At 26.1% G+C, this 15,645-nt stretch overlaps 4 protein-coding genes across 7 annotated transcripts in view; all 4 read right to left on the reverse strand.

The window, feature by feature from the left end:
* Positions 1 to 1,164: 1,164 nt before the first annotated feature.
* LOC109610239 lies at positions 1,165 to 9,819 on the reverse strand. Its single transcript, XM_020028497.2, has 11 exons — positions 9,331 to 9,819; positions 8,779 to 9,114; positions 8,196 to 8,397; positions 7,874 to 8,029; positions 7,612 to 7,658; positions 6,378 to 6,608; positions 2,927 to 3,301; positions 2,280 to 2,615; positions 1,692 to 1,893; positions 1,462 to 1,617; positions 1,165 to 1,226 (listed from the first exon to the last, which is right to left on the reverse strand). The coding sequence occupies exons 1-11, from the start codon at positions 9,765 to 9,767 to the stop codon at positions 1,179 to 1,181; spliced, it is 2,526 nt and encodes an 841-aa protein (XP_019884056.2). The 5' UTR covers positions 9,768 to 9,819; the 3' UTR covers positions 1,165 to 1,178.
* LOC112638442 (odorant receptor Or1-like) lies at positions 4,431 to 6,839 on the reverse strand. The gene is made up of 5 exons (XM_025410198.1): positions 6,378 to 6,839; positions 5,663 to 5,998; positions 5,146 to 5,347; positions 4,841 to 4,996; positions 4,431 to 4,507 (listed from the first exon to the last, which is right to left on the reverse strand). Exons 1-5 carry the CDS (start codon positions 6,737 to 6,739, stop codon positions 4,454 to 4,456), a joined length of 1,110 nt encoding a protein of 369 aa, XP_025265983.1. The 5' UTR covers positions 6,740 to 6,839; the 3' UTR covers positions 4,431 to 4,453.
* A 1,174-nt stretch (positions 9,820 to 10,993) lies between the features above and the next one.
* Positions 10,994 to 13,194, reverse strand: LOC109610240 (odorant receptor Or1-like). Of its 3 annotated transcripts, XM_025410202.1 has the most exons (5): positions 12,841 to 13,194; positions 12,181 to 12,516; positions 11,523 to 11,724; positions 11,131 to 11,286; positions 10,994 to 11,053 (listed from the first exon to the last, which is right to left on the reverse strand). In XM_025410202.1, the coding sequence occupies exons 1-5, from the start codon at positions 13,191 to 13,193 to the stop codon at positions 11,006 to 11,008; spliced, it is 1,095 nt and encodes a 364-aa protein (XP_025265987.1). In that variant the 5' UTR covers position 13,194; the 3' UTR covers positions 10,994 to 11,005. The 3 variants fall into 3 exon arrangements, with proteins under 3 accessions (XP_025265987.1, XP_025265988.1, XP_025265989.1); XM_025410203.1 differs by lacking the exon at positions 10,994 to 11,053 and having other exon boundaries at positions 11,224 to 11,286; positions 11,500 to 11,724; XM_025410204.1 differs by lacking the exon at positions 10,994 to 11,053 and having other exon boundaries at positions 11,259 to 11,286; positions 11,474 to 11,724.
* Positions 13,195 to 14,530: 1,336 nt separating this feature from the next.
* Positions 14,531 to 15,645, reverse strand: part of LOC112638441 (odorant receptor 46a-like) — a 2,282-nt gene continuing 1,167 nt past the window's right edge. Inside the window, exons 4-6 of one of the 2 annotated variants that reach the window (XM_025410195.1) lie at positions 15,320 to 15,521; positions 14,951 to 15,106; positions 14,531 to 14,670 (exon numbers count right to left, since the gene is read on the reverse strand). In XM_025410195.1, the coding sequence (XP_025265980.1) occupies positions 14,614 to 14,670; positions 14,951 to 15,106; positions 15,320 to 15,521 (415 nt within the window). In that variant the 3' untranslated portion in view covers positions 14,531 to 14,613. The remainder of the gene's footprint in view (positions 14,671 to 14,950; positions 15,107 to 15,319; positions 15,522 to 15,645) is intronic. The other variant, XM_025410196.1, reaches the window with a different exon arrangement.

Here is a 15,645-nt window from a genome sequence, read left to right on the forward strand (position 1 = left end):
AAAATGTTTAAAGATATTTACTGTTTTCCAGATTACTTTAGTTTGATAAAATCTTTATCCTATGAAAAGAGTGAAATAAGAAAAGTAACATTCTTTCACAAGAGTCTACAAACTTGTGACAATCCTAAGGAAATAATGAAAGTATTTTTTATCAACGATATTTCTTTTTTTCTCTTCTATATCTAATATCTTTATGATATACATATCTATAGTAATTGTTTCCGAGCCAATTCTTAGACGAATTAGCAGAGAGGACTATATTATACATGCAATTTTTATTACATACCAGAAATGTAATCTCTCATATGTTACGTTCAACACTGAAATCGAGAATATGAAACAGCAACAAGAAAAAATAAAATTTTCATAGATTTATCAATAGAATATAAAATACACACTTTCATAATTTCTTAATGTATATCATCTTTTGATACGTATATCGATGAAAATATATTATTTATTATTGCCTATTGTTACCTAACAGTCGTAGGTTAGCAGCAATCGGGAGTAAAAGTAGATGTACTATCCAGTATTGACAATTTACATAAGCAAGAGAAAGAAAAATCGCATCAAATACGTATGTACTTATAAAATTACTATCAAGTAGATAGAAGTTAAAAGACAACAATTTTTAACTCTCTTTGATATTACATTATAAACATGCGATAAGAAAATTAAAAAAGAGAAAGATGCATTTCTTAAAATATAAATAGTATTGTATAACTTCTTTTTCCAAAATTTTCCTTAATCATTTTACTTATAAAAGTGTTAAAGTAAAATCATGAATATGATTTTTGAAATATTTACGTTATATTTATATTTTATGTTTTGTCATCAGAAAATTTATATGTCGGAATATATATCATGTATTGGTAATTGAGCGCGTTGATATTAAACTTATAGTATGTATATATAAAAATATTTTTATAATATAAACAAGTGTTAAAAAATATACATACACATATATTTTCGGAAACAATTATTATATGCATATATATTAATAGCTAGAGATATGTATATATTTATATTGAATACATTAGGATTATCAATAACATTTTTATAATTATTATTATTAAAACATTACAATTTCTTCACAATTATACGTTACTAGAAAAATTATATAGTAAAGTAAATTAAAAAAATTTATTTTACTTTCGTTTTTATTCTTATTTTTCTTCTTATGTCTGTATCAATAAGTTACAAGCGGAATACGATGTTTTGAGTAACTAAAATGATAAAAATTATATAGAATTATTATAAATACGTTTACATTTATAAATAAGTCAAGTAATTTATTTATATAAATACATTTACATAAATACATTTACAAAACTTATTTATTTTATATTTAAATTAAATTTACTAAAACAATTTTCTTTATTATTTAAATAAATAAGAAATAAACAGTAGAACTTTATTAATCAATTAGGCTATACATTAAGATGAATTTTCTATACTAACCGCCACAAAAGATTCCAAATTCAATGTAATAATATATGCAGTACAAATTTCAATGGGTATTGTCGAACGTTGCATCATTATCAAGAGACTCTTTTTAACATTATTATCCAAAATTAACCAATTTATTTGGAAAATTTTATCCGCAATTTGGATACTCTAGACAAAAATATATGAAATATTTTGTATATATTCTTATATATTTTTAGCAATCTTTATTTTACTAGATATACCTTTATTTTGAGTTTGTTTCCAAACCAGCAATAGATAAATATCTGCGTTAACATGCAGGATGTGTACATAACTAATGGAATATGGTCTGCGTCCAAAGGCGACTTAGTCAGTTGATACAAATTGGAACAAATTACCATCATGCTCATCGTGAACTGAAATCCAATTATATGTGTAAACCTTGTATTCACCAATTGCGCAAACCTGTAATCCATTTTTATTTTTAAAATGTTGTGTTATTCTTATTAAGCTACTAAAATTTGTATTATAATTAAATTTATAGGTAAATTTTATTATTTATTGCAATTTTCCGAATTACGAATAAAATTATAAAATGTCAAACAGATTAAGGGAAAAATTAGCGCATTAATAAAGCGTTAGTAAAATTATATAATAAATAATAATAATAGAAGTCGATATGTTTTGATATTATATACAATTTTTATATCTTTACTTTCATAATTATAGCACAAAAAATATGTAGGTATGATAAAAAACATAATTTTTATCATAATATTATTCAATAATGCATAAATAATAAGAACTCTAATTAATAATCTCATTTTCCGGCTTTTAATATAATAACTAACTTATAAATCCAATCGTGATGGCGTATGCAATAGCCCAGAGTAATTTCGCTTTTGGTAAGTTTCTTCAGGCGATGTTCTAAGATTGCGATCTGGCAACACACATGCATTAAGAAACCACATATCAGAGTATCACAAGCGACATTTACGGTAGCGGTGTGTATAGTACTTGACATTTGCTGAGCATATGTAAAACAAAATGTCAAGAAAGATGAATAATCATACGGTACCCATTCCCTATATGTTAATCTTCTATGTCTAAAGTCAGTGAACAATGATGTTAAAGCGATGAAGAAGCATGTCGTTTCAATCAAGAGTGTATAACGTAATGTATTATTTCTAGAAAGTTGAAAAGATTGTTAAATCAGTATTATTTTTAATAGAAATTTTGTGATTTGCTAATTAAACTTTTATTTTATTCTAAACTAGAGGAGATATCATTTATATATTTGTCATTTACATATACTTTTTAAAATATCTATTTGTTCTCTCATATGTCTTAAATTTTAATTAATAAGATAAATCTTGAAAAAATTGAGCTATAAACATAAATATTTTTAAAGACAATTACAATTAAAACAAAATAATTTAAAATATGAAATATATTAAATAAGAAATTAAATATTATTCCTTAATTAAAATATATTTACCGTATCATTCTATCATATCGCTGTCGTATTTCCATTTCACATGGATCCAATGGCTTGAACGGTTCTTTAGTAAGATAATTAATTAAAGTTGAAATTCTCTCATAGTTAAACCATACGATAAATATTTTATAACATGCAGCAGATGATGTTAACATCATATTCAAAGTATCAATAAAATCATCAGTATTGTCAACGTTGAAAACAATGTCCATAAATTGACATATTACAAAAAAAGATAGCATACTAATTACATATAATCTGTAGATATTATAAACTGTTCGTTTAAACAAAGATGTCCACGATAGCGGTCGAAAACATCCAGCGATCATAACAATTGCACATGTCAATTTCAGAACTTGCATTTTCAATTTTAATTTAATTAAGAGATATACACAATCGTATCAAATTGAGAAACATGTATTATAAATTTTGATAGTATCTGTGTAATTCTGGTAATTTTTAAGCAATATATTTATCATTTAAAATAAATTTTTTTAAGCTGATAGAATTTCTATCACATGGAAAGTAAGATCAGCTTAATCTCAAAAGAGATTTAGGATTGTCTATAGACTTATGATGTTATTCTCTAACTGAAACAGCAATTTTCTTGTCAACTATATTTTCTCCCCTACATATTTAGTATCTATATATACCTTTCATAATATCTACAGTAATTGTCTTTAAGATAGTTGACGTCAATTAGCTTAAAGAACTATTTTATATATAAGATATATGTAAGATATATGTAAGATTTATGTACTATTTTCATATAACATTTACATAAAAAAAGGAAATTATAATACAGTAGAAATAAAAGAAGAATTTTTCGAAGAAAAATACTTAATCAATAAAACACGAGATACGAATTATCTCTATAACATATATTGTTTCACGATATATTGATAACGAAATATTTCATTTATTATTATCTCTATCTCGACACGGTCACCGTCCGTTCTTACGCAAAATAAAGGAAAGAAAAAAATCATGTAAGAGATACGTATTTAAAACGGGCAAAAGTAAAATGTATAAAACAATTCATGCCTTATAATATAAACAGATTATATTTCTCTTATGATGGTACTACTACAAAAAATGATAAAGAAAAAAAGTGAGATTTAATAATATCCAACTTATTATGATGTTATGTTTCTTGCAAGTATAATAATCTAACTACACTTTTGACTTTTTTAATCAATAATGATTCTTTTACGTTTCTCTTCTAAACATTCTGTATTAAAAAAAATAAAAAGATAAAATATATTGAAAAAATGTGAATGCTATATGTGAGTATTTTATATTGTGATATACTTTTGTGCATCAAATGAAAAATAAATGGGCATAATTCTTAATACTCCCAAATACTTAATGTCAAACACTGTTATATTTGATTGTAATATAGAGAAGTTTGATTATTTTTTTAAAATGTTTATTAAAACAATATCTATGTGCATATCTGTACATATATTATTAGTAGATTTAACAAATTATATATAAATTATTACTAAAAGCAATTTGCAGTTTATACTATTCTTGTATTTGTATTAATAAATTATAAGCAGAATACGATGTTTTGAGCAACTGTAAAAATAATCATAAGTATATCAAAAGTCACACATAAAATATTTATAAAAATCTACAAAATTCGTAAGTAAATATATAAAGCAATTTTTTATGATTTTTGATGATAAATGTTGCTCATGGTAATATATTGTGATACAAAATTATCTAATATGGCATTTTAAATTTTATTTAATATAAGCTATAAATCTTCCTTTATTTTCTATCTTTCTTTTTTTATTCCTCAGAAAAAACACTAATGAAAATACAACAGAAAAAAATAAAAAGAACCTAATAGTTAGAAAAGTTAGATGCGCGATAGTTAGATAGTATTATCCTCCATTTAATACTAACCCCAACAAAAGAATCAAGATTCACATTAAGTAGATATGCACTGATAAATTCAATAGGTATTATTGCGCGATTCATAATTATCAAGAGGCTTTTTTTGATTTTATTATCTAATGTTATCCATTCGATTTCGAAGATACTATTGACCAGCTGAATGCTCTATAAATTTATTCAATTTATTAAATTAACTTTTAATATACATATATCTGTGAGATCTTTTAATTCTAAGTTGTTTTTTTTTTAATAAAAATTTATTTAATAAAGATTTAGTTATATATAACGCGTTTAGTAATATTGAATATACGTACCGTCAACTTGAGTTTATTTCCAAACCAGCAGTAAATAAAAATTTGTGCAAGTATGCAAAGCACATATGTAATTAATGAAATTTGATATGCGCTTAATACCATTTTGGTTATTTGGTATAAACTTGAACACACTACGAATGTACTGACTAAAAATTGAAATGCAATTATTTTGCTAAATCTCGCGTTAGTCGCGTGTGCGTATCTGCAGACAAAATTTTTCTACAATTAATTGTAACCGGAAGATAAAAAGACAAAAACGATTATCACATTTAATTTTGAAAATCAAAAATGAAGAAGTTAAGATAAAGGGTCTGAAATTGCACACAATAAATTATGAAAATTATATGATTTATATTATGAATATAACAGAAATTTTATACAATAGCTATTAAAAATTAACAAAAAGTATTTTAAATAAACGAAAACATATATTTTAAAATATATTGTAGAGTACAGAATTAATTATTAAAATATCTCATTATTATATAAGTTTTATAAAATTCTTACGAGGACTAACTCAATTATATGATGATGGTGACGTACACACTCGCGTAAAATGCTTTGATCATTTGTGATATTTTTTAAGCGATATTTTAAGATGGTTAGCTGACAGCACAAATGTAGTAATAGACCGATAATAAGACTGTCACAAGAAATATTAACGAAACATGAGGCGATGATGCCTAAGTATTGATGAGTGTATGTGAGACAAAATATCACATACGACGAATAATCGTACGGTACCCATTCTCTAAATGTTAATTTCCTCTCTTTAAAATTTGTCAATAATGATATCAAGATATTACCTGCGCACGATATTATGATCATGATAGTATAGCACATTGCATAAGTTCTGAAAATAACAAGGAATATAATCTAGTTTTGTTCACTTTTCTCTGTTTCTTGCTAGCACGATAAAATTTTACGATATGTATAAAAACAGAACTGTCACCATAAAATTTTTATATTTCAAGCACGTAATATATACACAAAATATAAACAATTTGATCTCATAGATACAAAAAGTATTCAATAACCTAACAAAGTTTTATTATATTCAGAACGCATTTTGAATCTATCAAGGAATATTTCAAAAAACTGATTTATGGCAAGTTTAAAATACTGTACATTTCATGTTCAAAATTATAATTAACATTATTATTATTACATCTATAGAATGTCATTAGTTTTTAGCACATTAAAGATTAAATAACATGTGTTTGTGTGCTTACTGTATCATTTTGTCAAATTTTCGTTGAATTTCGATTTCGACAGGTACCACTGGTTTAAATAAACCCATCGTAAGAGCTTGAATTAATGTTGCGATATTTTCGTGATTCATCCACATACTGAATATTTTATAACACGAAACACACATAGTCAACATCGTGAATAGAGTGCTGGTGAAATCGTCAGGATTGTCAACATTTAGAATAAGATCCATAAATTGCGTGAATGTAAAGCTGTATAAGAAGCTTATTATCAATAATGTGTAAGCGTTATACAGTGCATGTTTAATCAATGATGTCCACGAGAATGGTCGCCAGCATCCAGCGATTGCGAGAATCGTCAGTGTAAATTTCATCACGCTCATTTTTAAAGTCCTTAAATAGCCTCACAATAAATGAAAGTTTTCCTGGCCAAAAAGTACACTATCAACTTTAATCTGAATACGCATAGTCGTGGTCAACTACAACACGAAACAATGTAAAGTTTTGTATGCACCTCGATATCTAATATTCCTTCGAGATATTAATTATGGAAAATTGTCATTGTTGAATTAACTTGAGAACTCCGGAGTATCTATAGTACTACCCTGAATTTTTTTCGATAAATGCTATTATTACCATAATAACTTATGAAGCGATGTTTTTTGCGAAATAACAACTTCGTAGAATCTTGTATCCACCCAATCTTATATGTATATATTATGATATAGGCTGTAAACAGAATTCAAGAATGAGAATTCAAACGTATGAAATTTTGATACTTCGTACGCGCACATTCATTACAAAATATTTTATTCATTAATGTCGCTGTAACTTTACTTTACTTCGATCTGATATTATCTGGCTTTTTCTTCTAGAAATCTATATGTATTTTTAATTGAGTATAAGGAAAACGCAATATATCTTCAATTTATAATTTATGTTTCTACAATATGACGTATATCGCATATAAATAATATTTGGAACTAATCGAAATAATGATCTGGTAGTTTGTTCATACACGATCCTTCTTATAACATGTAATATTTTCTTACTAATATGTGAAATATTTGAAAAATGTAATATTGTGTTTATTATATTATTTGTAATTCTGTACATTTTTTCGTAACAAACTATTTTTTTTCAAGTACATACATTATCACTAATTTTAATTTATCAGTTATTGATACACATAAAGTATTATTTATATATTTAGCATATATTGCGTACATAAACGTAATTTTCTTTGCGTTGATTTTATAGCCGTTGCAACAATGTGTATGCAGAATACGATGTCCTAAGTAACTGCAATAAATAAGTATATTTAGAATTATTTTTTTTTAAACATTTTTCATAGTCGAAATTTTGATAAACAAAATCGAACACTCAATTTTCTCAGTGATAATGCAATATATTGACTTAAAATCTTTTTAATTAAATTATTAAGAGAAAAGAAAAAAAATAACATGATTTTATTTCATCATTTAAATTGACTGTAAAGATTATAAATCAACACTAACTCCTACGAAAGATTCGAGATTCATGGAAAAAAGATAGGCGCTAGTAAATTCAATGGGTATTGTTGCTCGATTCATAATCATTAGAAAAGTTTTCTTGAAGCTATTGTTCAGTTTTGGCCAATTCATTTCAAAAATACGATCAGTCAATTGGAGACTCTGCAAATATAAGAAAATAGTAAGGCAATACTTGCGTACTCTATTGTCATAATTAATTAAAACTTTTCAACAAATTATTGAATTAGTCTCTCGCAAAATGTTAATTGTGTGTGTGTGTGTGTGTGTGTGTGTGTGTGTGTGTATGTGTGTATACATATGCGTATACCTTTAACTTGACTTCATTTCCAAACCAACAATATATGAAAATTTCTATCAGCATGCAGACTGTATATAATACTAGTGGAAGATATTCTGCGCTTAGTGTTGTCTGGGCCAGTTGATACAAATTGGAGCATACTACTAATGTACTCGTTATAAATTGAATAGCGATTATTTTTGCGAATCTTTCATTTACCGTGGAGGCGAAGCTGCAATTCAATAAATAAGTTGTATTTTGCAATATATTGTGAAAAACTGTTCCGTATATTCTATGATATCGAAATAATTTTTACTTTTTTGTTCGAAATATACATTTATACAATATGTTAAATATTTTCTATTTATGGTAGTTTATGTGATGTCCTTAATATATTAATAATAAACAATTTGATTTCGAGGAAGTTAATTCTAAGAATTAATATATCAATTACAGAAAATAATGTACATTATAAAATTAAAAATAATGTTGGAAACGTAATAGTTTGTATAATTTTAAAGGATTATAAATTAGAATAGCTCCCAATGTGAATGAGCATGTGATTTTTGCCTTTCATAAAAATCATATTTCAAACCGTTTATACGAAACTAACTCAAATATAAGGTCGTGGTGACGTACGCAATCGCGCAAGGTTTCTCGAGTATGTGACTTGTTGTTCAATCGGTGTTCCAATATCTCGATCTGGCAGCAAACGTGCAGCAGGAGCCCGCAGATGAAGCAGTCACAGGCGAGGTTGACCAAGGCGCACGTTGCCATGCTTGTCAATTGATGAGCGTACGTGAGGTAGAATAACACGGGGGACGAATAATTGAACGGTAACCATGCCTTGTACGTTAGATTCCCTCTTCTGAAGTTTGTGAACAGGGAAGTCAAAGCTATACATACGCATGTTGACCCGACCAGAACGAAGCAATATAACGTGTTGTTTCTATAAAATAAATTTTGAAATCTGTTAAAAAACTTTTAATCCGATCATTCTCTTTTTGTTTGATCCAAGAGCGTCGACATTTATTTCAAAAATTCAATGAACACAGTTCACTGACACATTGTTACTTTTTCCAACAATTTCTTTTGATTATCACTATATTATAAAATACATTTTCTAATACTTATATATAAAGAAGCGTAATTAAATAATGTTTACCGTATCATTTTGTCGAAATTTTGACGAATTTTTATTTCATCAATTATCATCGGTTTAAATGGTTTGTCAGTAAGAGTGTTAATAATGTCCGCTACATTCTTACGGTTCATCATCATACTGGATATTTTAAAGGATGCCACGCATACAGTCATCATTATGTACAGAACACTAGTGAATTCCTCGGGATTGTCGACGTTTAGAATAATGTCCATGAATTGGGAAATTGCAAACGTATATAATAGAAGAATCAAAATTGTCGTATAAATGTTGTAGAGTCTATACTTGTACAAAGATATCCATGATGCTGGTCGCCAGCATCCAGCGATTGTCAAAAATGCAAGCGTTAACTTCAATAAATCTGTTTTAGTTTTATCTTTAGCTTTATCGTACCGAATAGCAAATTTCTTCGAAACATTAGAATCATTGGGAATTAACATTTGTCTTAAGTAATTATTACCTATTTTCCAGGTACAAAGGAAGAAAACTTTTCTATAAAATTATGAGAAATCGATTTTTTTCGATTCACATATAAATGATATATATCATTTAAAAAGCTAAGAAACAGAACGAGAATTTATTATCAATGATTGAAAATCATGCACATATAAATTTAGAAAAATTTTGTAGAAAATAATGCAAACAAATTTTAGTCTCGCGATGAATAATAACGATTAGTTATTTTCTACAAGACTGACCACCTTAGGATTTCTATAGACACTGTCTATAGATGATATTTTTCCGTCCATATTCTCTATTTGACTGTTATGTAATTATCGTAATATAGAAATTAGTAATATTACATTTATTGATAGAATATTTTTATTTCAGATTGAATCGTCAATGGAAATTTGTATTGAATGTAAATTTTATATGATAATGATGTATAATGCTACTGTTCTCGATGCGAAAAAAAGAAATATAGTGAGATGAATACAGAAAATAATGGAAGGTAGATATATTCCTTTGGCTTATAGACCGTCGATTATTTCTCCATGCAATCTTGATGAAGGTAAGATTTGTCGCATCTGTTAAAAATTATTTTATTTCACTATTACTGATATTTGCCCAGTATTTTTATATTGCAGCAAGTCGCAATCTATTCTATATCCATATTTCCACATTTATATTTATTGAGAAAAATTTTAAGTACAAATAGAAATATGATATATAATGCATAACTAGTAATAGTTTTAGAAAAATGAACTTACATTTTAGGAATAATTTGCATGATGAAAATTATTGTACTTTCTAATATTTATTTATATTTTCACAGATTATTCTATTTTATTCACAAATTATCCTAATTTTCAATTATTTCAGGAAATATATTTTTATAATACGTTACATTCCCTCTCCCTTTAATAGCTTATTGAATATAAATAAAATTTAATCACACTTGTAGTCAACATATGTTTAATCACAGTCATCATACTTGAATTTTTAAGCAGTCGAAGACAACAGTTTGATAAAAAATATAGATAAAAGATGTAATACAAAATATATACAGGCTAATAATACTTTTTTATTTACGTATATAAGATATGCAATTGCATAAGAAATTTTAACTCCATCATTGCAGATTTTTATTCTTGTTGGTTAATATTTTTTGACACTACGTTCTCTCTTTCTCTCTTTCTCTCTCTTTCTGTCTATCTTTAAGAATATTATTATTTTTTTATATTTGTTGAAGTATACTATATGCCGAATACGATGTCTTGAGCAACTGGAAAAGATGCCAATTTTTAAATAATGCTATCGAATAAAATTTATTACAGTCATAAAAGTAAATTTATTGCTGACCTTTACAAAAGAGTCTAAATTTACTGTAAAAATATATGCGCTAGAAAATTCAATTGGCTTCAGAGAACGATTCATAATCATTATAAGGTTCTCTTTCATTTTCTTGTCGACATTTATCCAGTCCATTCCGAAAATCTCATCGGTTAATTGATTGCTCTGGAAGTTGTTAAATAAACATAAATCGGGATAATATGATATATATTTTTTATGGTGGAATAATAATGTTTCATTATTACGTATAATATTATATGTACTATAATAATATAATATTATATGTAAAACATTTTAGAAATCAGTTTTATATATTTATCTTCTAGAATTTTGTTATCGCACACATAAATACCTTGATAAAATATGTTCAATGCTTACGTGATTATGCACTTAATCAATACCTTTAGTTTTATTTCATTCCCGTACCAACAATAAATAAAAATTTGTATAGTCATACAGATTGTGTACGCTATCATTGGAATATATTCCGCACTTAAGGTATTCTTCGCCAATTGATATAAATTGGAGCACATCACCAGCATGCTTATTGAGAACTGAACAGCAATTATAGTTCTGAACTTTTCATTTACTATATATGCAAATCTATAAAAGAAAAATATTATTAGTGTTTAAATTAAAAGTGTTTAAAGTAAGTAAAATTAAAGTGTTTAAATTATTATTATACACTTTATACGATAAAAATAATAATCGATTAAATTAGATAATCATGTTTTAATATATAATATATAATTAATATTTAATATATAATTGAGATATATAATATATATAATATCTCAAAACTAAGTACATAATAAATCAAAGCATGCAATTTAACTTTAAGAAAATACTATAACGAATTAATTATTATTTTAAAAATTTATCAATTATCATGTAATTCATATCTTAATTTCAGTATCCTTTTTTTAAACATGCTTATTAAATGTTGAACAATGTAATAATTTGAAAAAAGTTATAAAATAATTAAAATATTTTTTAATATTATATATTTTAGATCAACTAAAAGAATATTTTGTGCGCATGAAATATAGGAAAACTGACTCATAAATACGGTTGTGTTGATATACACATTCACCCAAGTTTCCTCCATCACGCAAGCATTTCTTCAATCGACACTCCAAGATCTCGATCTGACAATAAATATGCAGCAGCAATCCGCAGATCAGACAATCGCAGGCAACGTTTACGACGGATGCAGCTGTCAAGCTTATTAATTGACGGAAGTAAATAATATAATACATTATGCCAGATGAATACTCATATGGTATCCATTCCCTGTATGCTAACTCTCCTCTCCGGAAGTCCGTGAATAAGGATGTTACAGTCATGTACCCGCATGTTACCTCGATCATAACAGCGTAGATTATAGTATTAGCCCTGCAAAATGACTATGGGGACTGGAATAATTCGAGATGATTTTATTTAGTGTTTTCTTCCTTTAATTAAAGATAAAGAAAATATGCTTTTTGTATTCAGATAACATAAGGGAGAAACATTTTATTTACTCTTACATTTTCTTATATTTATATTATATTAAAAATATTTCGCATTTTTTTGGCTATGCTTGCCAATTCCAAATATATAATATTGAATATATTATGATATTGATGTAGTCATGGAATACAATACAAAATTAAAATGTATAGATTCCTTAATAAAACTGTAACATAATAGCAACACGCAAATATTTCAATTGCTTACTGTATAATGTTGTCAAATTTCTGTCGGATTTCAATCTCATCCGATTCCAATGGTCTAAATGGTTTCTCAATTAATTTCTCGATTAATATTTCGATGTTTTTGCGATTCATAACCAGACTGACCATCTTACAGCAAGCGTTCGTCAGAGCCATCATTACATAAAGAGTATTCGTGAAATCATTAGGATTGTCGGCATTCAAGATGATATCCATGAGTTGCGGCAACATAAAGGTGAACAGTAGTAAACTTACGAAAATTGTGTATGTGTTGTATATTGTTTGTTTGCCCAATGAGGTCCAGGAAACTGGTGGCCGACATCCTGCCACCGTAAGAATTTTCAATGAAATTTGCATAACTCGCATTTCTTAAAATTTCTCACTCGATTCCTCTTGTATTAATTAAATGTCTATAATATTTTATATTATATTGTACTTCTCTACAACTGTGCAATATAAAATTATTAAAAAATTATTTAAAACATTTTATAAGAGAAAAAACAATTGTACAATATATAAAATGAAAATCTTATAAGTCTACATAAATTCATTGCTTTAAAAAAATTACATTTTAAAAATGCAGTTTTTAATGTTACATAAGAATATTGCACACTTGATACACAAATTTTAAATATATATTAATATATATATATATATATATATATATATATATATATATATATATATAGAAATTGCTTTTTTTAATTCTAACAAATTAAAATCATTTTTGCGTATAGACATTGTAAGATTCTTTTCGGAATTTCATAAAATTGTTTTACATTTTTCATACGTATAAAATATCAAGTAATCTTGTTGATTTTGCACACTGATATTTTTTTAAAACAATTTTACTAAATTCCGAAAAGATTCTTACAATGTCTATAGCCATACAACGCAACTTTCTTTACTCAATTGTCTGTCTAACTTCATTCTTATAGACATGTAATTATAATAGTATTGAACTCTTGCAATATATTTTGATCAGTAATATTATACTTTTATAAGTAATATGCTATGTTTCCTTTCTTTTGCGGACTTTACATAGCATAAAATGACATAAATGCAACGTTATATTGAACCGTAAGAAGGGAAATAATGCAGGAGAAGCTTATGGACTAAAGCCTTGATAGACTAGGTATTACGATCGCCATGAAATCTTTATGCAAGTGATATATACTTATTTAGAATTTTATTATTTTATTAATGTCGGAATTTTATTGCTGTCACCAGTTCTGCTTCATATGTTCGATTATTATAGTCCTTTCCCTGATATCGATTTACTCGGAATTCTGATAGAATACAAGCAATTTCAAGATTCATTAAATATACATATAGGTGGAATGAATCTCTAATGTATTAAGAATGCGTATCAAGAGATATATATCCATTCACTATTTTAATGTTAGCAAAGTATCATATTGCGTAAAAATTTTGATATACACAATTAATTTAGTATTATGTGGTGTGTTAATTATTTCAGAAACAAATATTGTGAAAATATTGACCTCTCCTTCACGGTTATTTAGGTAAATCTTTTTTTTGTTTCATTATCACAATGTTAAAATATTCATAAAAAACTCTTATTAATACTCTTATTAATTAAAGATCGCAAATTATATCTAGTAAAAGAAGAAAGAAAATACATTAATCAATTATTATTTATTTGTATGCTATAATGTTATGTGGATAAAATTTAAATAATTAATATTAATTAACGATTATACGCAATTTAATTGGAAAACATTATGGCTAATCTCTATACTATTTTCCGTTTAAATTATGTTGTTCCCATCTGCTGTAATATGTTATAAGCAGAATATGATGTCTTAAGTAACTGCAACACAAAAATATGAACATTTTCAATCTTATTTTCAAATTAATTTTAATTTTTTTTCCTTTCTTTCGTAAAATATTGACTAAATTCTAATTATAACTGTCATAATAATAATTAAAATATAGCAAAAAAATTGATTTTTATAAGTGTAAAACAATAATTTAATATAGTATAATTTAAAAAAAATATGCATCAAAAATATTTTGTATGCATATTTTTTATTAACTTTTCTAAAAACTATGATTGCATTTTTTACGTGACAATGATTTGAGATACTAACGCTTACGAAAGAATCGAGATTCATCGTGAGGATATACGCGCAAGTAAATTCAATAGGTACTAGGGAACGATTCATAATAACCAATAAACCCGCTTTTTCATTTTGATCTAGTGTCAGCCATTCCATTTTAAAAATATTAGCGGATAGTTCACTGCTCTATATAAAAAAGATGTGACGCGTAATAAATAAAATAAATTAAATTAAAATATTACATGCAATTTCTGTAGATAAGATTAGATATATTTTTTAATTTCAATTACTCATATTTGACTTTTTTAAGTATACAACTAAAAGTATTTTTCATCTAACATTTTTGTAAATATTTTATGTAATATATTACATTTAAGCTTTCAGGAATATGCGTTGTACCTTTAGCTTAACTTCGTTTCCATACCAGCAATAGATAAGAATTTGCGCCAACATGGAACATGTATATAATATCATTGGAAAAGATTCCGCGCTAAACGTTATCTTCGCCAATTGATATAAGTTAGAGCAAACCACTAGCGTACTCACTATAAATTGAATGCCAATAATTATCTGGAACTTTTCGTTTATCATAAATGCAAATCTACAACAGAAAAATATCTTGAGAGAAACATGTTTAACTCTGAAAATATTTACCTAAGATTTTATTTTGGAGATACGAAAATAATTAATGACATATTCAACATATTCGTACGCAGTACTTATTC

The sequence above is a fragment of the Camponotus floridanus genome, unplaced genomic scaffold, assembly GCF_003227725.1.
Source record: "Camponotus floridanus strain SB8 unplaced genomic scaffold, Cflo_v7.5 scaffold30, whole genome shotgun sequence".
NCBI classification, from domain to species: Eukaryota; Metazoa; Arthropoda; class Insecta; order Hymenoptera; family Formicidae; genus Camponotus; species Camponotus floridanus.